At 38.3% G+C, this 26,905-nt stretch overlaps 1 protein-coding gene across 3 annotated transcripts in view; it reads left to right on the forward strand.

Annotated features, from left to right (window-relative positions):
- Positions 1-23,890, forward strand: part of VEGFC (vascular endothelial growth factor C) — a 120,415-nt gene extending 96,525 nt beyond the window's left edge. For all 3 annotated transcript variants that reach the window (XM_081960129.1, XM_081960130.1, XM_081960128.1), the window contains exons 2-7: positions 5,306-5,522; positions 8,603-8,793; positions 12,027-12,178; positions 12,678-12,787; positions 13,061-13,394; positions 23,731-23,890. In XM_081960129.1, the coding sequence (XP_081816255.1) occupies positions 5,306-5,522; positions 8,603-8,793; positions 12,027-12,178; positions 12,678-12,787; positions 13,061-13,394; positions 23,731-23,845 (1,119 nt within the window). In that variant the 3' untranslated portion in view covers positions 23,846-23,890. The remainder of the gene's footprint in view (positions 1-5,305; positions 5,523-8,602; positions 8,794-12,026; positions 12,179-12,677; positions 12,788-13,060; positions 13,395-23,730) is intronic.
- The last annotated feature ends 3,015 nt before the right edge of the window (positions 23,891-26,905 follow it).

A 26,905-nucleotide genomic window follows, 5' to 3' on the forward strand; every position in this document is an offset into this window, starting at 1 on the left:
GAAGGCGGAAAAGGCGTGTCACAAGACCCACCTGGCGGCTGCCTGGGCCATTAGGGCCTCTTCATCCGCCTCCTTTTTCAATAGGGCTTCTGTGATCTGGCTACGCGAGCTCCTAACCAAGCTCCCGGCGGGAGACGTCCGCCTCCACCAGGACGTGTCTAAAATAATCGCGGCTTCCCAATACGCCGCTGACGCTTCCCTTAATGCCACTAAATTCGCCTCCAGGGCACTCGGCTCTAATATCACTTCTCGCAGGTTGATCTGGCTCCGCCATTGGCAAGCGGACCAGAAAAACAAGTGGAAACTGGCTTCCGCCCCATTCAAGGGGTCCAAATTATTTGGCGAGTCCCTGGATCCTCTCCTCATCGAGTCCAAGGACAAGAGGAAGATCCTCCCTTCTCTAAACAAGAAGCAGGAACGTAAGACCGCTCCCTATTCCAGGAGGCAGTCCTTTCGTGCCTCCGAGCCTTCCACCTCTGCCTCTTCCTTCTCTCCCTCCAATAGGTCCTTCGGTCAGCAGGGCGACAGGTCCCAGGACAGGGTGCCCTTTCGGGACAGAGGCAGGCAGCAGTTCGGCTTCTGCAAGTATAACCGCGGTGGGGCCTCCAACAGGCCGTTCCGTAAGTCAAAGTGACTGCCCGAGCTCGGCGCCCATCGGGAGTTGGCTCCAGCTGTTTGCCTCCCATTGGGCCCAGACAACCGAGGATGCTTGGGTTCTGCAGATAGTCAGGGAAGGCCTCTCCCTGGAGTTCCTGTCCCTCCCCCTCCGGACCTTCATCCGGTGCCCCATCCCATCCTGCCCTCAAAAGAGGGAGCGTATGGACCAGGAAGTCAGACATCTCCTAGACATCAGGGCCGTGGAACCCGTTCCCCAGGGCGAAGAGGGGAGGGGGTTTTACTCCATCCTCTTCCTGGTGCCAAAGAACTCGGGGGGTGGAGAGCCATCTTGGACCTCAAAAACCTCAATAGGCACATCGCCTACCGGAGGTTCAAGATGCAGTCACTGCAGACCATCCTGGCGGGGATTCGACAGGGAGATCTCCTCACATCTATAGATCTCAAAGAGGCATACCTCCACATTCCCATCCGTCCACAGCACAGGAAGTTCCTGCGCTTTTATTATGCGGGTCGCCACTTCCAGTACAAAGCTCTCCCATTCGGCCTCTCGTCCGCTCCTCGGACGTTTACCAAAGTTCTGGCGGTAGTGGCGGCCCAGCTAAGACGCAGGCCCATAAGGCTCCAGTGCTACCTGGACGACATCCTTATCCAGTCGTCGTCCAGGCAGCAGGCCCTGAGGGATCTCCAAACCACTATGAGATCCCTCAGAAATCACGGCTTCACTCTAAACATAGAGAAGAGCCATCTCACTCCAACAAACAGACTTGTACACCTGGGGGCGGTGATAGATACCAACTTGTGCAGGGTTTTCCTCTCCCAAGACAGATTGGACGGTCTAAGGTCCATGACCCACAAGGTGATGAGCTTGAGGCAGGCTCCAGTGGTCCTTCTGTCACAGCTGCTGGGAAAAATGATCTCCTGCATTTCCATCGTGCCGTGGGCCCGCCTGCATTCCAGGGCGCTTCAGTGGCTGCTGCCGCCGCACCAGAGGGCATCCAGGAGCAACTCTCCCAGGCCGATTCGAGTTCCGCCGGAAGTGAAGAGGTCTCTCCGCTGGTGGGTGTCTCCGGCCATCCTCAAGGGCCACCTATTCAAGGAGCCCGAGAGGTTAATCATCACCACAGACGCCAGCCTCTCCGGCTGGGGAGCCCACATGGGTTCCCTGGTTGTCCAGGGCAAGTGGTCCCAAGTGGAAACCAGTTACAGCATCAACCTACTGGAACTGAGAGCTGGTCGCCTGGCCCTGCGCCATTTCAGCCGGTCCATCCATCGTCAACATGTGCTTCTGATGACGGACAATGTGGCCACCAAGGCCCACATCAACCGCCAGGGTGGCACCAGATCCAGAGCACTGATGAGAGAGGCGGAGTCCCTGGGCCGCTGGGCGGAGCGTCATCTGGAATCTCTCCGCTCCGACCACATCTCCGGAGTGGACAACACACAGGCAGACTGGTTGAGCAGGACAACCATAGATCCTGCGGAGTGGAAACTGGACCCTCGCCTGTTCCACCAGATGTCCAACAGATTCGGAAATCCGACCGTAGACCTGTTCGCGTCCAGGGACAACAAGCAGCTCAACCGCTTCTACTCCCTGTTCTTCAACCCGGGGGCGGAGGGGACAGATGCACTGCGTTGCAAGTGGCCCCGCGAGCTACTGTATGCCTTCCCTCCCCTGCCTCTCCTTCCTCAATTCATTTCCAAAGTCATCGCAGAGGGTGCGGAAGTTCTCCTCGTGGCCCCACACTGGCCCCACAGGTCGTGGTTCGCCGACCTTGTCCACCTGTCGGTGTCTCCTCCATGGCGCATCCCTCCGGACCAGATCTCCCTCAGCCAGGGGGCCGTGGTTCATCCAGAGCCCCAGTGGCTCCAGTTGGCCGTCTGGCACTTGAGGGGGACCAACTGAAAGGCGAAGGCCTGTCAGAGGAGGTAGTGAACACCATTCAGGCAGCAAGACGCCCTTCAACCACCAGAATTTATGATGCGTCTTGGGCCGCCTTCGCAAAGTGGTGTGAGGAGCTGCTCATCGAGCCGACGACCGCGCCCGTTTCCAGAGTCCTTGACTTTCTTCAAGCGGGACTCAACAAGGGCCTGGCCCCGAACACCCTTCGACGCCAAGTGGCGGCCTTGTCCACCGTCTGGTTGGGCGACCATCTTTTGCCTCTCAGCAAAATCCCGAAGGTGCGACTCTTCCTCAAGGGCGCATCTAACCTTCGCCCTCCCACCGTTCATCGCTACCCCACTTGGCAGCTGTCCGTGGTCCTACGGGCCCTCTCCGGCCCTCCATTCGAACCTCTACGCACTACTTCTCTTCGATTCCTGACGCTGAAGACGGCCTTCTTGATTGCCATCATGTCCGCCCGCCGGATTTCAGAGCTGGCGGCTCTGTCTGTTCGCCAGGACCTGTGCGTCATCCACCCTGACAGGGTCATTTTGAGGCTGGACCCGACCTTTACCCCCAAAGTAAACTCATGGTTCCATAGAGCGCAAGACATTGTGTTGCCAAATTTCTGTCCTCATCCGTCGCATCCCAGAGAGCGTTCCTGGCACAATCTTGATGTCAGGAGGGCCCTGAAGGTTTACATCGCTCACACTGCGGAGTTCAGGAAGTCAGAGGCTCTCTTCCTCTCCTTCCAGCCTGGTTCCCTAGGGAAGAAGGTCTCTTCCTCCACGATTGGCAGGTGGCTTCGTGCCTGCATTGCGACAGCCTATGAAAGCCAATCCAAAGCCGTTCCGCGCGGCATCACCGCACACTCCACACGAAGTGCTGCTACCTCGGCGGCCTGGGCCACCCAGGCCTCAATCCTGGACATCTGCAGGGCCGCTACGTGGTCCTCTCCTTCTCCCTTTGTGCGACACTATAAATTGGACATTTTCGCCTCAGCTGAGGCGTCCTTCGGCAGGCGTGTGCTCCAGGCGGTTGTGTCAGAGACCGAATCCCGGGAGCCTTCTTCTGCCCACCCAGATGGACAATAACTTGGGTATGTCCCATTGCTTGGACTCTCCAAGCGGTGTACAGGAAAATGACTATTGGCTTACCTGAAGGGTCCTTTTCTGTACACCGCGGGAGAGTCCAACCCACCCTGGCTCTCAAGGCCGGGATTCGGGTTCTTCGTGTCAACAGTACATCATCTTGGATGCTTCGCTCCGTCCGCACGAACTGACTCCTTCTAAGAATTCTGGGGGATTGATCACACCAGGAGGAGGTGTGGCTAAAGGAAAAATAGTTCCTCAGTCCTAAGGGCAAGCAGACTGAATTAACCCATTGCTTGGACTCTCCCGCGGTGTACAGAAAAGGACCCTTCAGGTAAGCCAATGGTCAATATCTTTGCTTTCTTGTGCCCATGCAGCCATTCCATATAATTTCCCATTTGACTTTTTCTGCTGACTTGGCCAATCTCTGTTCAACATATTCATATAATAATACATAATTATTACATTGTATTACAGCAATGAATAATTATATGTACAATAATTTAATAATATGTCTTTAGCTTATTGAAAGGCAAAGTGTAGTGAGTGACTCTTTTCCTTTTCTTACCAACTGATCCCTTGTTTCTTCCTTACCAATCTTGCTAGAGCAAATAAGGTTTTGATATTCTTGAGAACTGTTAAATCTGTCTGCATATACCTTATGTACCATCCAGTCTCAGCAGGAAGCTGTTATTTCAGCACTCTGTTATTTCAGAATTGGCAGTTTCAATTAGTTCCTTTACTTATTCTAGAAGAGGCATTGAAATAATTAATTTCCCTTTTATTTTTCTGCTTCTATGTAGTGTGACATAAAAATATTAATGATCTCAACCTGTAGCATATATGTAAAGATATTCTTCATTTTCAAATTTATTACTTCTTTCTATATTGATAAAAACAAACAGGACTCCTGAACATGTATAAGTAACATATTTTATATTAGGCATAACATATATGTGCGTGTGTATGTGTGTGACTTACAACATTTAGTGTAGTGACTGTTTGAAGGTACAATGGCACTGAAAAAAGCGACATGACCATATTTCACATGTGTGACTATTGCAGCATCTCCATGGTCACATGATCAAAATTCAGATTCTTGGCAACTGACTCATATTTAGGACACTTGCAATGTCCTGGGGTCATGCATCATTTGCAATCTTCTGACAAACAAAGTCAATGGGAAAAATTCACTTAACAAATGTCTTATTTAGCAACTAAAAATATGGGCTCAATTGTGTTCATAAGTCAAGGACCATATATAGAAGCAGAAGCAACACAAGAATAAACATAGTTAGCAGTTTTAAAAACCCCTAAATAGCATAAAAGCTACATGCATTTTATTACAGTGAGTGTTACTCCTTCCACTGAAATAACATAGTTTGGAATTTCATACACAGTTAAGACAAAGAAATGTTCAAAATCAGAGCAAAACTCTCTCTATAATTTTACTTTGAAATGAAAGACCATTTCAGCCTGAGATATACAGGAAACTATTATTATTTTTGTCTAAAACGAATTTGTGTTCTATGCTCATATCTTAAAGGGAAGTTAATTCATATTACTAATTACATAAATGTTTTTCTTCTTCATTGAAGAGGTAACCTTAAAGGAATGACATTATTTTATATAAATTTAGCCATTAATTTGATTACTATATCAATATCATCCTGAAAAGCAAGTCATTAAGCTGTTGTTTTCTTAATTTTCTTACCAGAATTATGCAAATAAAGAGTTGGAAGAGCAGTTGCGGTCAGTATCAAGTGTGGATGAACTCATGACCGTACTTTATCCAGAATATTGGAAAATGTTTAAATGCCAGCTGAGGAAAGGGGGTTGGCCACACAGGGAACAATCCCACTTTGATGGAAGAACCGGGGATTCAAATCCAATAAAATTTGCTGCAGCACATTATAATACAGAGATCTTAAAAAGTAAGTCATGTTATATCTTACAAAGTTTTTAAAATCTGTATATTAAAATGCATTTGTTTTTTCAAATACATTTTAAATGTATACACACACACACACATTAAAAAACATGCTGAAAATAACAAATCTGCCTTAATGACTTAAACGTTAATAGTTTTTAACATAATTTACTATGATAAAGTATGTTAAAATATAAAATATAAATATGTATGGTATGAATGTCTACTGGTTTGGACTGTCAATGGACTATAGGACAAGAATAATCAAAGTAGGTAAGCACCAAAAAGATATGTACGGAGCATACCTATAAGCTAAGAGAGATTGCATTAAGAACTAAAAAGAGGAGTATGCCAGTTCCTTTGGTACACAATTGACAGATTGTATAGTCATGAGAAATGAGAAGAATTTAGACCAGTATCAACAAGCAATTTATCCTTTAATAAGTTTAATAATCTTTTGATCCAAGAGATTTAACAGCTCCAGTTTCTAATGAAGTTATCAAAAAAGGAACAAATTAGGAATTGCATACTAAGTTTATGGGAACTGGATATCCCTGATTTGGGGGTAGGCTAGTTTTAGGCTTATAAAAAAATAACAAGAAGAAATGTTTATTTGAAAATAAGCACAACTGTAAGTACTTTCATTCTGTTGCTGTTTTTGTTAACCTGATTGGTTTGGGGTAGTCTTTTTTCCTATTTTTAGTCTGTTCAAAGTACATTTGCACAGTATTTGGAAACTTTCTAGAGCTCAAGCCAAGGAGATACGGTCATTTTCCAACTTGGCTTCCTTCATACTTGCCTTGAGAAACAGGATGTACCTTCTTATTTAGATCTGGTTGACACCATGGAAAATATTATTTAGAAAATTCTACATTAATGAATTTAGGATTTGTGCTTCTGATATTCAGTTTTAGACAAGAATGTTACTTCTCAGGTACTTACCTTTTACTTCTTTATTCCAAATAGCTAATATATATGCATTTTTATTACATAATATATTTGCACTTTAAAAATGTGCTCAAAAAGCAGACTCATAGTAATCACTGATGTTATCTATGTGCTTTCTTCTGGAAATTTCAGAAATCACAGAAATTAGAATGGCTAAGATTTTTTCCAGGGTGGAAATAACATATCCCCATTCTCTCAGCTGTTCATAAAAAACATCTAAAATAGGTTGCATGAACTATTTCTAAACTACATTATTTTAAAATCCTTAGCATCTATGGAGGAAGTCTGAAATAGGAAATAAGTCCAAATAGTAAATGTTACTTTTCAATGAAAAAAATGATTGTGATGAAGATGATAACCTACTGGCTAATCAACAATTCCTAGACCAGTGATGGCGAACCTATGGGACGCGTGGCACAAGTGGCACGCGGAGCCATTTGTCAGGGCACGTGAGGCGCCTTTTTAAAAGCAATTTTTCGCCCTCCCCAGGTTCCTATAAAGCCTCGGAGCGCTTAAAACGACCCTCCAAGCAAACCGGAAGTCACTTCCGGTTTGCTCGGAGGATCCTTTTGAGCGCTCTGAAGGCTTAAGGGACCGTCCGGACGGTCCCTGAAGCCTTCATAACGCTTAAAACGACCCTCCGAGCAACCCGGAAGTCACTTCCGGTTTGCTCGGAGGATCCTTTTGAGCGCTCTGAAGGCCTCAGGGACCGTCCGGACAGTCCCTGAAGCCTTCGGAACGCTTAAAACAACCCTCCGACTTCCAGGTTGCTTGGAGGGTCATTTTAAGCGTTCCGAAGGCTTCAGGGAAGCCTCCGGACGGTCCCTGAAGCCTCTGGAGGGCCTCCGGGGGGCGGGGGGCTCTTTTTGCCTTCCCCAGGCTCCTATAAAGCCTCTGGAGCCTGGGGAGGGCGAAAAAAGCATGTAAAAATGGGGGGTCACACATTGTGCGTGCATGCACACTGGGGAGGTCGCACGTTGTATTATGGGTGCTGCACGCCCACATACGACCCCCCTGTGCTCCTCCCACATGTGGCACGCGAGCCAAAAAAGGTTCGCCATCGCTGTCCTAGACTAATCCAAATTCAGTGTTGGTAAATTTGTAAGATGTTTGCTAATCCTTCCGAAGTTCCCCATATGCAACCCACTGTCTTAACTTCATTTCTTCAGGACTTTTAAAAATTGTTTAATTCAAAAAATAAAAGAAGTTTCAGTTTTTCATAAAGAAAATTGAGAATCTAACATGCATATCAGAGGTGGGTTGCTGCCGGCATTACCGCTGGTTCGGTGCTAGAAAGGTAGCTAGGAAATATACATACTGTCCTAGCAAAAGAAAATTATATCTCTTTAAATTAATGGCACAAACACCAATTTTGGTTTGAATTCTAGAAAGTTTCAAGTAAACAACTTTTATGTTCCCATTTGAAATCATAACTTCAACAATTTTACAACTCTGTTAAGGAGCAATTGAATAATAAAAGAAATAAGTTACACGATGAAACATTTAGTTGACTATTTCAGAATAATGTGTGAATTCTCACTGCTAAGCTCCAATAAATGCATAACACTCTGTCATACCTACTTTTAGATTTTCAGTTTTCCCAGGCATGTATCTGTTAAGCCTTATTTAATTTAATCACATTGTCCTAAACTTTGAGGCTGCAGTCTAGACCCCTGCAGGTCTTGCATCACAACCATTTCAGGATCTATAATGACCTGATGCATAAGGCAGCCTATCTAAATGTTTTATCTTTCTTACATCATCACATGCTAATTTTACTTGAAGAATATTTTTTCCTACTTATGAGGGATTCGTGTGATACAAACCATTCACTGAAATATTCATAAGATTCCGATAAGAAGGGAAGAATATTCTTTGGATAAAATAATTTTAGGAATTGTTATAAGCATTTTTAATTCTATGTCTATAAATAATTAGATGAAACCCAGACTGAATCCTGCAGATATTGTCACTGGTATCTTGCTTAACTTGTTCCACTCTCTGAAACACGTCTACCTAAATAGGATTAAGTCTGGATTTCACCATGAATTATTTTATAATCAAAGATTGATTATGAGTCTGATTCAAATTATTAAAAGGAACTATCTTATAAACTGTAAGCTTCTAACTTGGCAGGTATTGATAATGAGTGGAGAAAAACTCAATGCATGCCACGTGAAGTATGTGTAGATGTGGGAAAAGAATCTGGAGCAACAACAAACATCTTCTTTAAACCTCCATGTGTGTCCGTCTACAGATGTGGAGGTTGCTGCAATAGTGAAGGCCTGCAGTGTATGAATATCAGTGCAAGCTACGTCAGCAAAACGGTAAGTTGTTTTGACTGTATAATATTTAGATGTTTCTCTAATGTTTCTTGCATAAATTTAAAGTAAATGCAATATTTTAAAATAAAATGGTAACAAAGTTTCTCTAGAACACAAATTGCTTTGTGTTAACAGAGCAATAGACAATAATCAACTGCGTAAATGATGGAAATGGAAAAATATAATGATTAAGTACAGCATATAAAGGAGTAGAATGGACATCCTGTGGCTCTAGAGTCTCGTGCATCTTATGAACTCATTCTATGAGCCTAAACCTTATCAGTGACTGATTGGTTCTGCTATTTAAATCCTAGGATTGATTCAACATCTTTTTTAAAACAACACACAAACAAAAATATCTAATTGGTGATAACAGTACTAATGTTCTTTTGCTTCCTAGATCTTTAAGAAGATGTAAGGACTCTTAAGAAAGAGTGTACTCCAAAAATATAAATTAAAAATATTGTTCAACCTGCATAGAAATAGCTTTTCCCTTTATATTAACCCTAATTTAATCCTGATACAGTGAATTACATAGAACAATTTCCTTCTGTTGCTGCCTCAATTATGGAAACAATTCACAGCACCACCTGTTAATTTACCTGGGATGTAATATTGTCTGCAGCCAGTATTTGAGATGCCAAGGCATATATCAATAATGACTTTCATGCTTGCTTTCCTGTACTTCTAATTCAATTGTTTCTTCATATTTTGATTGGTTTAGTCTTTTTTCAGTAGCTTCTGTGATTTCCGGAAACTACATAGAATCAGACATGTAGAATCATAGCATCTCTTTCAGAAGGATTTTCCTTTCTTTTCTAATATATTTTTTTGATTGTAGAAACCTCAGAATTTCTTTGAATACACTGAACACTAGTTCATGAAGACGCAATAGCAAATTAGCAGATGGAAAATATTTTCATTGTGGTACACATTGGAAGAGGACAGGAAGGCATATATAAAGTACTCATTCCAAAGAAACACATAATTAGAAATGATTTATCAGAGCATTTATTTATAAGCAAAGTATAACATGATTTGGAGAATAATTTAGGCAACGCAGGTAGGTTTAATATAGTGTAGTATATCAGGAAAGCGTACCTTTTAAGTTTTTAAAACATTGCTCATATTTTATGACAGATCAAACATGCAGCCTTCCTACAATTTTTAATGGCACTAACTCATATGCCACCCATCACTTAAAGGTGTAATAATTTGACGGGATTTAAGATTAAGCTAATCAATGCCTTAAAACACCCTCCTTCGGAAATTATGTCCTACATACTGGCTGCTGATTTATCATGAAGACTGCATTATTTAATCAGGCCTTTGATGGGTGATTTTCATAACATAATATTCTTTACTAAGATCATAAACAATTGTCCTGATTTGGAAGTCACAAACAGTGTATCAAAATAACTTATTTTCAGACTACTGACTACTAAGCCCATTATCCTGAAATCATTCTGCCCTCCTCCCCGCCCCCCCTCTCTCTCTGTCACCACACCACGCACATAAGTTATTCAGTGTAATATACTGTATGCATATATGAATAGTCCAGTTTGGTAGGTTTTGTTGGAATTTAAAGGCTTACCATACTTTAACAAATGATAGTTTACATGCTTGAATGAGCTATCAGAAAGAAGATGTTTTTTATCAATTCCAGCACAAAACTTTTCAGTATACAGTAGTAATTTTACATATTCATCTGTCAGGAATTACACAAACAAAAATTGTACGTAGTAATGAAATAATAAAGTTTTCGCTCATTGTATATTATGAATGCTTCACGATTTATGTTCATCAGTTACATTGATTTGCTATAAACTACAATTGAAAGCAGCTAAATATGTGGCTGCTCCAAAATCTTTTTGTTTTCTATTTGTTGCAACTCATTGGATAGTGCAAGCATTCCAATGTCTTTTTTCATGTGCTTTCCTTTTTTCCCACAGGGACATTCATTGTCTGGCATAACCCCTGCTCACTTGTCATATTCATTTATTTATTGGATTTTTATCCTACATTTCTTTATAAGTACCGTAACTGAATGCAGTGAACATATCTAATGCTCCTCCTTCAGCCTATTTTCTCCATAACAGGAACCCTGTTGGGCTGAGAGAGAGAGTGATTGGCCCAAAATCACGCAGACGGCTTTCATGCCAAAGGAGAGACTAGAACTCATGGTCTCTTGGTTTCTAGACCAGGGCCTTAACCACCACACCATTTATTTAGTATTTAGGTTCCTTTCATTTTATAGAATAAACTAAGGAAAGGTTTTCCTTCTCCTCTCCTATAGTTGTAGCACACATAGCACTCAAGTTTCTAAGTCATAGATAAGCAATCCTTTGGCTGATGTATTAGAAAGGAACTTGTTGACTGATACAAGCTGCTAGAAGTGTTGCTTTACAACATAAATGAACTTTCAATAGAGATACATTTCATCATGTGTCAATTAGAGACCAAATCTAAGAAAAATGGCTTATAATATGCAACACACCTTATTTTTTATTACCAATTTTATCAGTAGTATAGTTATCTATGGAGCAAACAGTGTTTCCTGTGCAGTGTGTATTCTTCAGTATTGCTCCTCAAAATTATTTCAATGTATACGTGAGGTATTTTGTCCAGTCAGGTAATCTTCTTAAGCCCAAATTGCATAAAGGAATAAAACGTACATTCATATTACTTTACATCTTTTTGAATCTAATAGCTAATAATTTTTCAAGGTAAAAGCATATCTGATAAATTCTACCTGATTGATTGATTTAGAAGTAGTCATCATTTTAGGTTCTTGTTGCATGAATAAAAATAAAATTTTTAGTACCAAGTACATTAATTATTCATCATGTACCTACTATTTATTTGAAACATTTAGGGAGTTGCCTTGAAAAGACTATGCCTCTTTGTTATAAACTGTTTAGGAGAACTTTATAAGTAGTTTGAATAAGTACATAAATGTACGGTGCTGTTTCTCTGCCCATTTTCAAAACCTGTACTCCTAAAGTCTTGTGTTATCTCTATCATGGAAAATATACCTCTCACTCACAATGTATTGAGTTAACTGTTAAAAGAAAGAAGTGCAAATTTTGTGGAGGGGAAAAGAGTTTAAGTGATGAAGCCATTTAGCTTTGAGCATTTTAACTGATGAAAACGCTCTGTGAAGGAAAAAGGAAAAAAATAAAGCATAACTAGCATAGTTTTGACTTACACTTTTTTCCTTTTTATGCTCTTTTTAGTTGTTTGAAATAACTGTGCCCCTGTCTCATGGTCCTAAACCTGTAACAATCAGTTTTGCCAATCATACTTCCTGCCGATGCATGTCCAAACTAGATGTCTACAGACAAGTTCATTCAATTATTCGACGTTCCTTGCCAGTGATACAAGCACAGTAAGAAATTGCATATTTCTTTCTATATTGTTAAAAAAACCTATTTTTAAATAAAATATGAATTTTACTATTGTGTTCTGAAGATCAAAACCAAGATGTATATGTTTATCCTTAAAATAAATTGGAGGTCATGATCTAGTACATTATTATTAAAGCTTTGTTCTAGCTTTGAAAATAGTTTCAACAGAATGTACTGTCAGGCACAAGGAACCAGGCCTTCATCATGAATTGATCAAAGTTACTTTATTGTTGCAATGCCTATTTACAAGGATCAACTGTATTTTTAATTGTATTGTTTTGACTTAATAACAGTCAAGCAGAAATAGAATAACAAAGTTGGAAAGGAGCTTGCAAGTCTTCCAGTCCAATCCCCTGCTCGAGCAGGTGATCCTATACCATTTCAGACAAATGGCTATTCAGTCTCTTCTTATATTACATGTGTACTAGCACTTGTCTTAAATTTGCTTTGATATGTATTGACATTATGATTTGCCCTTAGGTGTCAAATAACAAATAAAACCTGTCCAAAAAGTCATATTTGGAATAATCACTTATGCAGATGCCTGGCACAAGATGACTTCAGTTTCTCCTCTTATCCACCAGATACTGGTAAGAAATATGTGATAAAAGATTACTGTCAGTTATTTAGTTTAACTTATAGAACAGAAAATAAAAATGCCCACAATATATTTTTATAGTTTTATAGTTCATTTTTATGGAACAATTTATTCATATTTGTTCACTTCATATTGTGTAGTTATAAGTGCAATGATAAAGAAATGAATCAGAGAAATGAATAATTTCCACTAGCTACAAAAATTAAGGTATGTGTTCACTCTTTTGCAATGCCTGAAGCATATTTTTTTTATTTCAAATGCTCAGATACTGCTGAAGGATACCATGATATCTGCGGGTCTAACAAGGAACTTGATGAAGAAACCTGTCAGTGTGTCTGTAAAGGCGGAGTGACACCTTCTAGCTGTGGAATTCACAAAGAACTAGACAGAACATCTTGTCAGTGTGCATGTAAAAATAAACTGCTTCCTAGCTCTTGTGGACTCAACAAAGAGTTTGATGAAGAAAAGTGCCAATGTGTGTGTAAAAGAATATGCCCTAAACACCAGCCATTAAATCCTACAAAATGCATTTGTGAATGTGTAGAATCACCAAACAAATGCTTCTTGAAAGGAGAAAGATTTCATCACCAAACATGCAGGTAAGCAATATAACAGAAAAAAAACAGTAGATTTTCATAGCTTTGATACATCATTCTTCTTGAGTTTATAAATGGCAGTGGGTATAGTTTCTGGCATTTTCTTATATTTTCTAATCTTGCTCCTTTTCAAATAACTGATAGAGAACTGATGCTTGAGAACCAGTTTGGTGTACTGGTTAAAGCATCAGGCTTGGATCTGGAAGACTATGAGATTCACACTGGGCACAAAACAGCTGGGGTGATGTTGGGCCAGACACATTCACCCTAGGGAGCAAGCAGTGTCAAACCACTTTTGAAAAACCTTGCCAAGAAGACTTCAGGGATTATTCCAGGCAGTTGCCAGGAGTCATACTGATTCAAAGAGACCAAATATATATAAATAGCAACATGGTTTGCCTGTTTTTTCCTATGTATATGTATGTATGCGTGAACCCTATGTATGTACTGTATGTAGATCCCAAAGGTGCTTTTTTCAAGAGGCAACTGGACTTTCTGGTTTTTCTTTGAAAATGTTTCACTTCTCATCCAAGAAGCTGCTTCAGCTCTGACCGGATGGTGGACAATGGAATAATTTATACTCCTTGCAAGGAGTCTTCAAAGAAAAACCAGAAAGTCCAGTTGCCTCTTGAAAAGAGCATCTTCTGAAAACCATGACCTATATGACTGAGAATCTCCTTAGACATATCTATATGTATGTGTGTGTGTCTGTGTATGTATGTATGTATATGTATGTATGTATGTATGTATATATGTATATATGTATATATGTATATATGTATATGTATGTATGTATGTATGTATGTATGTGTATATATATATATATATATATATATATATATATATATATATATATATATATATATATATATATATGTATATATGTATATATGTATATGTATGTATATGTATGTATATATATATATATATATATATATATATATATATATATATGTATATGTATGTATATATGTATATGTATGTGTATATATATATATATATATATAGATAGATAGATAGATAGATAGATAGATAGATAGATAGATAGATAGATAGATAGATAGATAGATAGATATATGCTGGTTTTGTTGTATTCGGGTCTTTTCCCGTGTAAGGTTGAGATTGTCTTTGCAACGTTTCGGCAGGATCTCACCTGCCATCTTCAAGCTGTGGGCTTAAAATTTTACCCGAATACAACAAAACCAGCATACCTACACCCACAACACAAATATAAAAAAAGTCAACATTAAAAATAAAAATATGGGTTTCTGTCTGGATGGTTTTCTGTGATGAGCCAAATGACAGAAAGAGGGAGTAGTGAGCTCCCTCCCATATTTGGGCATACCAGGGGTATGTGTGTGTGTGTGTGTGTGTGTGTGTGTGTGTGTGTGTGTATGTATTGTACATACATACATACATACATACATACATACATACACACATATACCCTGTTTTCCCAAAAATAAGACCTTCCTGGATAAAAAGCCCAATTGGGCTTTTGAGCACATGCGCTAAAATCTCCCGAAAATAAGCCCTCCCTGAAAATATTGCAACATAGCAGCAGCCATGAGGTGACCGCACTCATCGCCTCCTGAACCTCAAAAAATAATAAGACCTCCACAAAAATAGGGCCAAGTGTTTATTTCAGGGATCAAAACAAGATAAGACCCTGCCTTATTTTCAGGAAAACATGGTATCTATAGTGTCACTAGTCCATAATGAAACACAGCATACAATATGTATATGGTAAAAGAGAAATAGGTGAGGTGTTCATTGGTTTTATATTATTTGTCAATATTTATGATCATATTGGGATTATTGTACCAGAAGGTACCATTTCGAAGTAAATGAAGGATAAAATATAGGATGTTTACTAGGAAGTAAATATAGGATATGTTCAATATGATAATACAATACAATACAATACAATAGCAGAGTTGGAAGGGACCTTGGAGGTCTTCTAGTCTAACCCCCTGCCTAGGCAGGAAACCCTATACCGTTTCAGACAGATGGCTGTCCAACATCTTCTTAAAGATTTCCAGTGTTGGGGCATTCACAACTTCTGGAGGCAAGCTGTTCCACTGATTAATTATTCTAACTGTCAGGAAATTTCTCCTCAGTTCTAAGTTGCTTCTCTTCTTGATTAGTTTCCACCCATTGCTTCTTGTTCTGCCGTCAGGTGCTTTGGAGAATAGTTTGACTCCCTCTTCTTTGTGGCAACCCCTGAGATATTGAACACTGCTATCATGTCTCCCCTAGTCCTTCTTTTCATTAAACTAGACATACCCAGTTCCTGCAACCGTTCTTCATATGTTTTAGTCTCCAGTCCCCTAATCATATTTGTTGCTTTTCTCTGCACACTTTCTAGAGTCTCCATGTCTTTTCTACATTGTGGCGACCAAAACTGAATGCAGTATTCCTAGTGTGGCCTTAGCAAGGCATTATAAAGTGGTATTAACACTTCACGTGAACTTGCTTCTATCCCTCTGTTGATGCAGCCTAGAACTGTGTTGGCTTTTTTGGCAGCTGCTGCACACTGCTGGCTCATATTTAAATGGTTGTCCACTAGGATTCCAAGATCCCTCTCACAGTTACTTCTATTGAGCAAGGTACCACCTATACTGTACCTGTGCATTTCGTTTTTGTTGCCTAAATGTAGAACCTTACTCTTTTCACCATTGAATTTCATTTGGTTAGATAGTGCCCAATGTTCAAGTTCGTCAAGATTCCTCTGTATCTTAAGCTTATCTTCTGGAGTGTTGGCTATTCCTGCCAGCTTGGTGTCATCTGCAAATTTGATGAGTTCCCCATTTATTCCCTTATCCAAATCATTGATGAAGATGTTGAAGAGTACTGGGCCCAAAACAGAGCCTTGGGGTACAAAATAACAAAACAAAATAACAGAGAAGTTTCAAAATGAAGAAAGCTTAAGGGGAAAACTGCAATCCTTATATGATGCTGGCAGATAAAATGAAACTGCAGGATTAAAAGTTCTGGGTGAACTATTAATCCATCATGGTGTCTGTCCGTCTGTCCCCCGCCATTTAACGTAACCTTAATATACACTCCATGTTTGTATCCATGCCAGGTAGTTTTGTTACAAATTTCCAACAGGCATGATGTAACTTGAGATTCAGAATTGTGTATAACATATAAATTCGTCAAGCTAGTGTGGCAGGTTATACAGAAGACTTTGCACAAGATGTGGCAGGCCAGGCAAAGATTGTTACAGCTCATATGTCTTTCCCATTCTTTGGTGATTTCCTAATAACGCTGTTGATTTGTTGAAAACAAATTGGCTCTAATGTAACTTTAATCCCGCTACAAACATGGAACACCAATGTGTTTTGGCAGAACACAATTTTCTTTGTTGGGGGAGGAATGATATGTCCTCTCTGCCATCATTAAATGCCTGTAAAAATCTTAGCAAACATATCAGGTTTTGTGAATAACGTGGCATTTTAAATCAAACTCATTTAGGTAGCTCCTAAAGTGTGTTTGTTGCTTCAAGACTATTTGCTTTACATGGTTATTTTTGTTGAAATCAATTCTTCTAATGAGCTTGATACTCTTTATCAAGCTTGTAAGAAGTAATTTGTAAAGTGATTCAGTAATGTTGTAGTCTTCCATTTTTTCCTGATATTATTTTATCGTACTCTTTTGCCTTTATCTTAGCTACTAGATTTTATTCTATAGGTAGTTCTCAATTTATGATCACAATTGAGCCCAACATTTATTTTGCTGAGTGAGACAATTGTTAATTGAGTTGTCTTCTACTTTACGATCTTTCTTGCCATGGTTGTTAAGTGAATACTGCTGCTGCTAAGTTAGTAATACAGTTGTTCAGTGGCTTCGCCATAGATTTTGCTTGTCAAAAGGTCACAAAAGTTGATCACAGGACCTCAGGACACTGCAACGGTCACAAGTATGAGTCAGTTGCTAGGCTAATTTTGATCATGTGATGATGGCAATGCTGCAGTGGTTGTACTGTAGGTATGAAAAATAGTTATCAGTCACTTTTTTCAGTGACGTTGAAACTTTGAACAGTCACTAAATGAACTGTATTTTATTTCACTGAAGCTATTTTATCCCATTTCACTGCACCTTATCTTGCCTCATTTTATTGTGGCTGATGTTCATATTTTATATGGACAGTTGATTAATCAATAAAGTATAGCACATCATATTTTATATACTTTACTGCTGAAAAAAGATCCAGACACCAAATCAAAATGACTTTTTAAGGAGGAGTAATACCTTAAGTCTTGTAGAATTTTTTCCTATAATCATATTAGCATTGTCCAACCCTCTCCTAGCATCTGTCCAGATATCTATAAGGTGTGTGTGTGTGTATGTGTGTGTGTGTGTGTGTGTATGTATATGTGTGTGTGTGTGTGTGTGTGTGTTGTATTTGTATTATAATAGTAGTGACCTTCCTCCCATATTTAGGCATACCAGGGGTTGTAACACAAATACATACCTATTTCCCTGGCTCAACTGATAAGGAGGCGAGCCTGTGGCTTAGTGGCTAAGACTCCTGCCTAAGATATAATACAGCCCAGGTTCAAATCCCAGTAAGGGTATGGCTAGCTGATGAGAGTTAAATAGCTTGAAATAGATCTATACTAGTCTCCCTTTATTTATTTATCAGCACAAATACGACACAAATATAAAAAAAAGGCAACATTAAAAATAAAAATATGGTTTTCTGCCTGGATGGTTTTCTGTAATGAGCCGAAGGACAGAAAGAGGGAGTGGTGAGCTTCCTCCCATATTTGGGCATACCAGGGGTTGTAACACAAATACATATATATATGTATTTGTCATATATACTCACCATCTTCAGGCTGTGGTCTTAAAGTGTGACCGGAGCTGCTGCCTTTCTGTATATCTTGGTGGGAGGGGATGGAGTGCTGGCTTTGTTTCAGTAGGTGGAATGATTGGTTGTGTGGTTGTATCATGATTGGTAGATTGGTGCTGATTGGTGCTGGCTGTGTGTTCCTTGTTCTTTTGTATTGTAACGGCCTGGATGGTGGGTGGTGTTCGTTTGTTGGCTAGGGCTGGTTTCCAGATGTTTGGTAGGCGGGAGGTATCATCACGTTTATTCATGTTGTGGGGGTGTTTCGATGGCTTCCATAATTATTCTCTTGTTGAGGTGTTCTGTTTTGGAGATTAACCTGGTTCCTTCAAAATTGATTTCATGTCCTGTAGCTTTAAGGTGCTGGAAAAGGGAGGAAGTTTTTTCTTTTTTCTTACTGCGTTCTTGTGTTCTGTGATGCATGCATTTATTCTCCTGTTTGTCTGCCCTATATATGTTTCCGGGCAGATTTTGCATGGTATTTCGTAGACTCTTTGGTTTTCTAGCTGGATTTTGTCTTTGGGGTTTCTTAAGATGTTGGCTATTTTTTGGTCAGTGGTGAAGGCTGTCTTGATATTGTGCTTGTGGAGAATTTTGCTGATTTTATCTGTGGTGCCTTTGATATAAGGGAGGAGGGCGATGCCATTGTCCTGTTCTGTGTCTTGGTTTTTTGGGGGAGTCTCATTTTGGAGACTCCCCCAAAATAATATAGATAGATAGATAGATAGATAGATAGATAGATAGATAGATAGATAGTATTGTATTGTATTGTATTGTATTGTATTGTATTGTATTATATTATATTATATTATATTATATTATATTATATTATATTATATTATATTATATTATATTATATTATATTATATTATATTATATTATATTATTATTATTTATTATATAAAGACAAAAACTCTGGAACATTCTATAACATTTAATTAACCTGATAAGTCATAAGGAAAATAATAATAATATAATATAATATAATTCAAGTCCAACATTTCTCTGCTGTTCATTAATTTTCCAAAGCAGTCTTTAAAAGGGTCAGGCTTCTTACATGAATTCAGAGAGGAGTTGCACTTACACAAGGCCCAATATAGTTCTTCTGAATCATTTTCCATGTATGTTCAGCAATACAGATTGGCTGAGCAAATTGTCAAGAACAATACCTACAAAAATAAGTTTTCATGTTTTATACTCATGATATTGAAAGTTTGTTATAAAACTGCCTATTCTACAGGTATATTCATAGTTCTCTCTTTTAAAGAAGAGGAGATTGTGCTAACATTTTTTTCTTCCGCAATTGCTTTTGCTTATAGTTTAGAATGTACAGTAGATTCTGCCAAGTTTCTGTTGCAGATTATAAACTGTGGAAATTTCCTCTTTATTATTAAGTCTTAGAGAGTTTGCCTTATTTTTGCTGGGGTTTATTTCCATGGCTCCAATTACTCATTATGTCTGATCTCTAAAATTCTACAATCAATAATTTTGCAGCTCTTTAGACACAGGCAAGGGAAATGCAGTAATAGTTTACAAGTCTTATTGGTTAGGTCAGAATTGGAAAAAAAAGTAATGGCTATTTTAAATGTATGATATTTCTATGTTAAAGACACATTTCATATATGAATAACTGTAGTAACTAACATGGTAACTGCAAACATAATTCAGACCAGCTGAATTATGTCAAGTAGTTAGAGGTTATCATTGCTTCCTAGAAACATTTTACATATGGATGAAAATATGTATAATAAGTTATATTTAAAATGCCATTTAAAAGGAATTTGCTAAGTTGCATAAATTAATAATGCATTGTAATTCATCATATAGTTCTATAAATTTGTCCCATCAAAAATATATTAAAAATGCTTTAGAAAATGGAGGAGATAGGGGGCAACAAGTAGTACTATGTGACACTTCTAAAAATTTCCCAGTAAAAATCAAAGCACAAGCAGAAGCGTAATGGAATCTGAACCACTGGAAATGTGAAAGATCCCTTTTGGATACAAAATATCTCATTATATGTATGAAATAGTTGTTTTGAACACAAAAAGTAACATTTCAATCATTTCATAAGTGCTTCTTTATTAAAATAAGTTTTTTTGCACTTGAAATAGTATCTTAAATCAAAGTGGGATGTTTCAAATATGAAGTAGTTAAAATCATAATGTTTTGGCAATGTATGTGCTCAAATGGAATTAATTAACTGAAAGGAAAACATGTGTTTTGAACTTCAAGACAAGGGCAAAGGAATTGAACTTGACAAACTTATCTGCACTGGACCTTTAATTCCGAAAATAAGGTTTCCTTCTAGAGTATCTTTGTTGCTTGAGATATTGGTGATAGTATTTGCTACAGGAGTTAAATCCCAATTCTGCTGACAAGATGCAGAAGCCACTCTGAATTAAGCTTAACGAGGCAGGGAAATACAGAGGAAGTTGGAACAGAATGAAGAATAGCAACTTTTTTCCTGGTTCACCACAAAATGAAAGTAATAATATTTACAATACAAACTGGAAAATGTAAACAAGTTATTAATTATGAGCCATGTCCATTAGCATTATAATACTATCCTGTATAAATATAGAACAGAATTTAAAGAATTTAAACTAGAGTTGTGTTGAAACTTGAAGCATATACTTCTCACTCTTGGTTCACTGCCAATGTTTAAAACACCCAAAAACTAAATTTTGTCTACATTATACACCAGATACTTTTTGGCTTTTTCAATGTGAGGTTATTTTAGGTCAACTTGGTTTAAAGTCAGCTTTATGAAATTATCATGCTAATCATTGTAGAATCAAATTATCTACCAATGTAGAATATTTATCTTGTAAACATTAAGTATTGGCTAATAAAATACCTTATTACTTTCTAGACTAAAAGTGGATATAATAACATTATAAATTATTACTGTCTTTATTTCAGATTGTCCTGTATATAAGTTTTCAGCATGCACATTGTTGTTCTAATGTAACAAAAAATCTGTCTGAGCAAACTATATGTATGTAGCATTGGCTTCTGTCCAGTTTTTATAATTAGATATTTCCATGAAAATAAAATAATTCAGATTGGTAGGATAGCTCATTCTCTTTAGAAATGAAATCTTTGGCCTGGTAGATCCTGAAAGTAAAAGCTCATTAAAATGAAAATAAATATAATTATTAGCTGTATACATTTTATTAGCTGTAATATTTTAAAAAAACCTATTAGTGTTCATTTTGTGTAACCTGATATAATGATTTATGTTTGGTAGTATTAATGGGTACACTAATAATCATTTTTGAAATATCTAATATTGCCCAATTATTAGAAATGGTGACTTACAAATGGCCTCTGTTTTTGTCCCCAAATACATATAATGTTTATGTATTAGTATTAGTCAGCACTCAGCGTCCTCTGCTCCTTGAGGAAAGAGATATTAGCAGTGTTTTTTTTATACCTATCTATGATCCAGCTTCTTTCTTACAACCTTACTATAGGTAGTCTTCAACTTATGACAGAGGTGGGTTCGGACCAGTTCGACCGAACCGGTAGTAACTTGGCGGCCTGGATCGCTTGAACCGGCAGCGACCCAGGCCTGCCATGCCCCCAAACCACTTCTCCTACAGCGTCACCATCTTGATTTTCAGTTCTGCACATGCACAGAACAATTTTCATTGCAGAAGATGTAATTTTCCCCTTTTTTAATGTTTTGCTCATGCGCGTACCTTTTTAGGTGCAAATATGCACACGTATGGAGCACACATTTGGCATGCGCAAAAGCGAAGTGAACAAAATTTTTAGTGTGCCACAAAAAGTTTTGCACGATGAACCGGCAGTAATGCCGGCAGGAACCCACCCCTGACTTATGATCACAACTGAAGCAGAATTTTCACTCCTAAGGAAGGCAGTTGTTATGTGAGTCCTGTCCAATTTTATGCCTTTTTGCCATGGTTGTTAAACATATCATGGCATTTATTAAGTGAATCACAGTTGTTAAGTGAAGACAGATTTCTCCATTGACATTGCTTGTCAAAAACAAGCAAGTGGTAATCACATGACTTGACTCCAGGATGCTGCAACACGCCTCTTACCAAGCGTTTGAATTTTTATCATGTGACCGTAGGATGCTGCAAGTTGTAAATACAAGAACTGGATAAGTGTCACATTTTTAGTGCCGTTATAACTTTGAATGGTCACTAAACAAATGGTTTTTACATCAAGAGGAAAAAATTGTGAAAAAATGAATGATTGAATTATCAATACACGGTTTTTTATACTGTATTGTTTCAAACAATCAAATACCTGTGATATAGTTCAACTTGGACATTGCTAAAATTGTATTCTTTCATTTTGTCTTAAATACCTTACAGTCCAATTTAAAATGGGAATTTGATTGATTTCCCAACATTTAATAAGTGGGATTATAAAAAAAAATAAGAGTTTATTTATACAATTGTGCACTTAAATGAAAGCCATAAGTGTAACATTAATAAATATTAATAAATCACCTCCCATATATGTTAATGTGTACTGTGACCAGTTCTCACAACATTTTCTGAATTAATACATTTGCGTTTATCCATTAAAAACTATCCAAGATTAAAAATATCTCAGTTTGGCAAGTAAGTCCTATGCTTTTAATTGCCTTAGTTAAGCCTCTGGGTGAATCCAGCCCTTAGGTGACTGAAATGGTCCTTTCCTTTCAAGCAATTTAATTCATAGGATTGCTGTGAATTTAAAAATGAACAGGAACTATTCCTATTCCTGCATGCTGCCTTAGAAAAAAAGTCAAAATATAAATCAAGTGTCTATAAAAATAACAGCTCCAGATATAAATAACTGTGGGATGCAATAATGTCCTTGGAATGTATTCTGCTTGTGAGAAGTAAAAGGGAGAATCTGAAAACTAGATAAACCCATTGAATATTGTGTCCTGTTCCCTGTAGTGGCCACAAGCAAACATGAAAGCAATGCCTCCATCCTGCACAATTGCCAGAGCAACTGGTGTTCAATGACATGCTGCCTCTGAGCATGAGTTTGCTATAAGATCAGTAGTCCCTGTTTTCTCACCCTCTTAGCAAGAATAGAGTGCTAATCTAGAAAAATCACTGGACCTCTCCTGGTGGCTATTATTGTGATTGTGCCATAATGGGTGTCGGTGTCGATGTCTAATGCAGAGCTAAAACAGTCAATAACTTTGCATTGTGTGCACAACTGCAAAGGCCAACGTCCATTCCCAAGAAAATAAATGAAAAATTACCTTATTTTAAATAGTTCTGTCCATGTTTTTAAATGCATATGACTTGTATTATGCCAGGGGTGTCCAAACTTGGGAACTTTAAGACTTGTGGACTTCAACTCCCAGAATTCCCCAGCCAGCATGGCTGGCTGGGGAATTCTGGGAGTTGAAGTCCACAAGTCTTAAAGTTCCCAAGTTTGGACACCCCTGTATTATGCCATTTTTTCAACATGTCTTTTTCTCCCCTCATTTATTTCCAGTTGCTACAGACGACCATGTACTGTTCGAAAGAAACGCTGTGATTCCGGATTCTATTATAGCGAAGAAGTTTGTCGTTGTGTACCCACGTACTGGAAACTACCACTTACCAATTAGAAAAGACAATCTCATTTGATGTACATTTTTTCCTGTTTCTACTTTTTTAAAAAAAACTGCTAACGTGTGGATTTACAATGCAGAAGAGACACTATAACATTATTGGAAACAGACACATTTTTACTCTGAGACACATGGGAAGTAACTTTTTTTAAAAAAAACTGGGATTTTCTTCATTATGAAGATTATAATTTGTCAGTGATGAAGCAGACTAAATTTTCTTCATTGTGATTTTTTTTAAAAAAAGATAATGATTACATAATTTATTTTCTTTTAAAGATACTGTATGCAATCCTTTTTTTATACCAGAAACAATTTTTAAATTTCACTGTGATCAATATTTTTATATCTTGCAAAACATGTTTTAAATAAAATTGAAGTGTATTATATAGTTCGAGAAAATGCAGCATTCTGTCCTGTTACTATATTTAAATATAATTGATATAACAGAATAACAGAGTTGGGAGGAATCTTCAAGGTTTTTGAGTCCCGCTCTCTGCTCAATCAGAGATCCTATACCATTCCAGACAAGTGGTTTAAAAACCTTCAATGATGGAGCACCCCCAACTTCTGGAGAGAAGCCATTCCATTTATTAATTGTTCTATTTGTCAGGAAATTTCTCCTTAGTTCTAGGTTGGTTGTGCCCTTGATTAGTTTCCATCCATTGCTTTTTGTTCTGCCATCAGGTGCTTTGGAGAATAAGACCCTTCCCCCCTTCTTTGTAATAGCCCCTCAAATATTCAAAGACAGGTATCATGTCACCCCTAGTCCTTCTTTTCATTGAACAAAACATATACGTTACCTACAACTGTTCTTCATATGTTTTAGCCTCCAATTCTCTTATCAATTTTGTTGTTTTTCTCTGCATTCTTTCTAAAGTCTCAAAACAAAAATCATTTTTATATTGTGGCAACCAAAACTATAGGTGAATATGTGGCATTAAGTTCTTATCTAAGTCTTCTTATTAGAGGACCAGAGGAATGCCGTCGATATAATTTGGACTTCAGCAAGGCATTTGATAAAGTAGACCATAACCTACTACTAGATAGAAAACCTACTACTAGTAGAAAAATGTGGGTTAGACAGCATCACCACCAGATGGATTCGTAACTGGCTGACCAACCGCACTCAATATGTAGTCCTCAATGGAGCTGCATATACATGGAGCGAGGTATGCAGTGGAAGGCTCTGTTTTAGGCCGAGTACTCTTTAACATCTTCATCAATGATCCGGATGAGGGAATAAATGGGGAACTCATCAAATTTGCAGATGACACCAAGATGGCAGGAATAGCCAACACTCCAGAAGTTAGGCTTAAGATACAGAATCATTTTGACAAACTTGAACATTGGGCACTATCTAATAAAATGAAATTCAAAAGTGAAAAGAGTAAGTTCTACATTTAGGCAACAAAAATGAAATGCACAGGTACAGTATAGGTGGTACCTTGCTCAACAGTAGTAACTGTGAAAGGGATCTTGGAGTCCTAGTGGACAACCATTTAAATATGAGCCAGCAGTGTTCAGCAGCTGCCAAAAAAGCCAACACAGTTCTAGGCTGCATCAACAGAGGGATAGAAGCAAGATCACGTGAAGTGTTAATACCACTTTATAATGCCTTGGTAAGGCCACACTTGGAATACTGCATTCAGTTCTGGTCGCTGGACTGGAGACTAAAACATATGAAGAATGGTTGCAGGAACTGGGTATGTCTAGTTTAATAGAAAGAAGGACTAGGGGAGACATGATAGCAGTGTTCCAATATCTCAGGGGTTGCCACAAAGAAGAGGGAGTCAAACTATTCTCCAAAGCACCTGACGGCAGAATAAGAAGCAATGGGTGGAAACTAATCAAGAAGAGAAGCAACTTAGAACTGAGGAGAAATTTCCTGACAGTTAGAATAATTAATCAGTGGAACAGCCTGCCTCCAGAAGTTGTGAATGTCCCAACACTGGAAGTCTTTTAGAAGATGTTGGATAGCCGTTGGTCTGAAATGGTTTAGGGTTTCCTGCCTAGGCAGGGGGTTGGACTAGAAGACCTCCAAGGTCCCTTCCAACTCTGCTATTGTATTGTATTGTATTGTGTTGTGTTGTACTCCTGTTTAGATACTGAAGAAAGACTCTGAGAACATAGTAGTATAAATATGCTTGTACTTTAAAGAAGATACAAGAAATAAGGGTGGAACACAGTACTAGTTATATTTATGGCACATATAGTTAAAAGTATAAGGTGCCACCACAGCATCCCAAACTTTGCTAATTAATGAGAGACTATAATTTCCTGAGAGATATTTTAATCTTGAACAGCTCTTACCAATGGAACTATTTAAGATTTAATTGAAATTCCATTTCGTTTTAAGTCATACAAAAAACAAGCTTAGTCCATCTTCTGTTTTTGATGTGCACTACAGTATTTGAAGCTTGCTTTTGTGGGTCTTATTAATTTCTTAATTAAGGAAAATTATTTCACTAATAATGATTTAATCATGAAAATTTTGGCTTGTTTTGAAAGATTTTGGCCAATTCATTGTTATTTTGGATGTCTAATGCCTCCTCCCACCCCCATCCAAAAGCTGCAAGTCCCTGATTGGACGGTGTGCTTTTTAACAGATGTACAATTAAAACTTATATCCATTAATGTACATTAGCTCACTGATTACTTGCTTTATATGAGGTCATACACCAATTTTCATCTTATCAACCAAAACCAAATGGAGCAGACTAGACAAAAGTAATTTGGTTATATAATCTCACTTCTTTCTTGTCCGTTTTTATATGACATGAAGCAGTAATCATTTAATAACCACAGTAAGGTTCAGGAAACAACCAAGGCCTAACATTATTTTCCATTCATTTGAGGTTATGCACCACATTCCACCCATATTTTAATTATGAGAAAATCAAAGCTGGAATTATGCCACATGGAAGAATTTACCCCATGAAAACTTTGCTCTAATCACAAAAAATGCAGACCTGTAAGAACGAATTATGACCAGTGCATATTTTGAAACAGTTTTTTTAAAAAGCACAATTTTGTGTCCTGTTCAATAGAATCTCTTGT

Source organism: Natrix helvetica (assembly GCF_964273705.1).
Source record: "Natrix helvetica genome assembly, chromosome: 7".
Lineage (NCBI taxonomy): Eukaryota > Metazoa > Chordata > Lepidosauria > Squamata > Natricidae > Natrix > Natrix helvetica.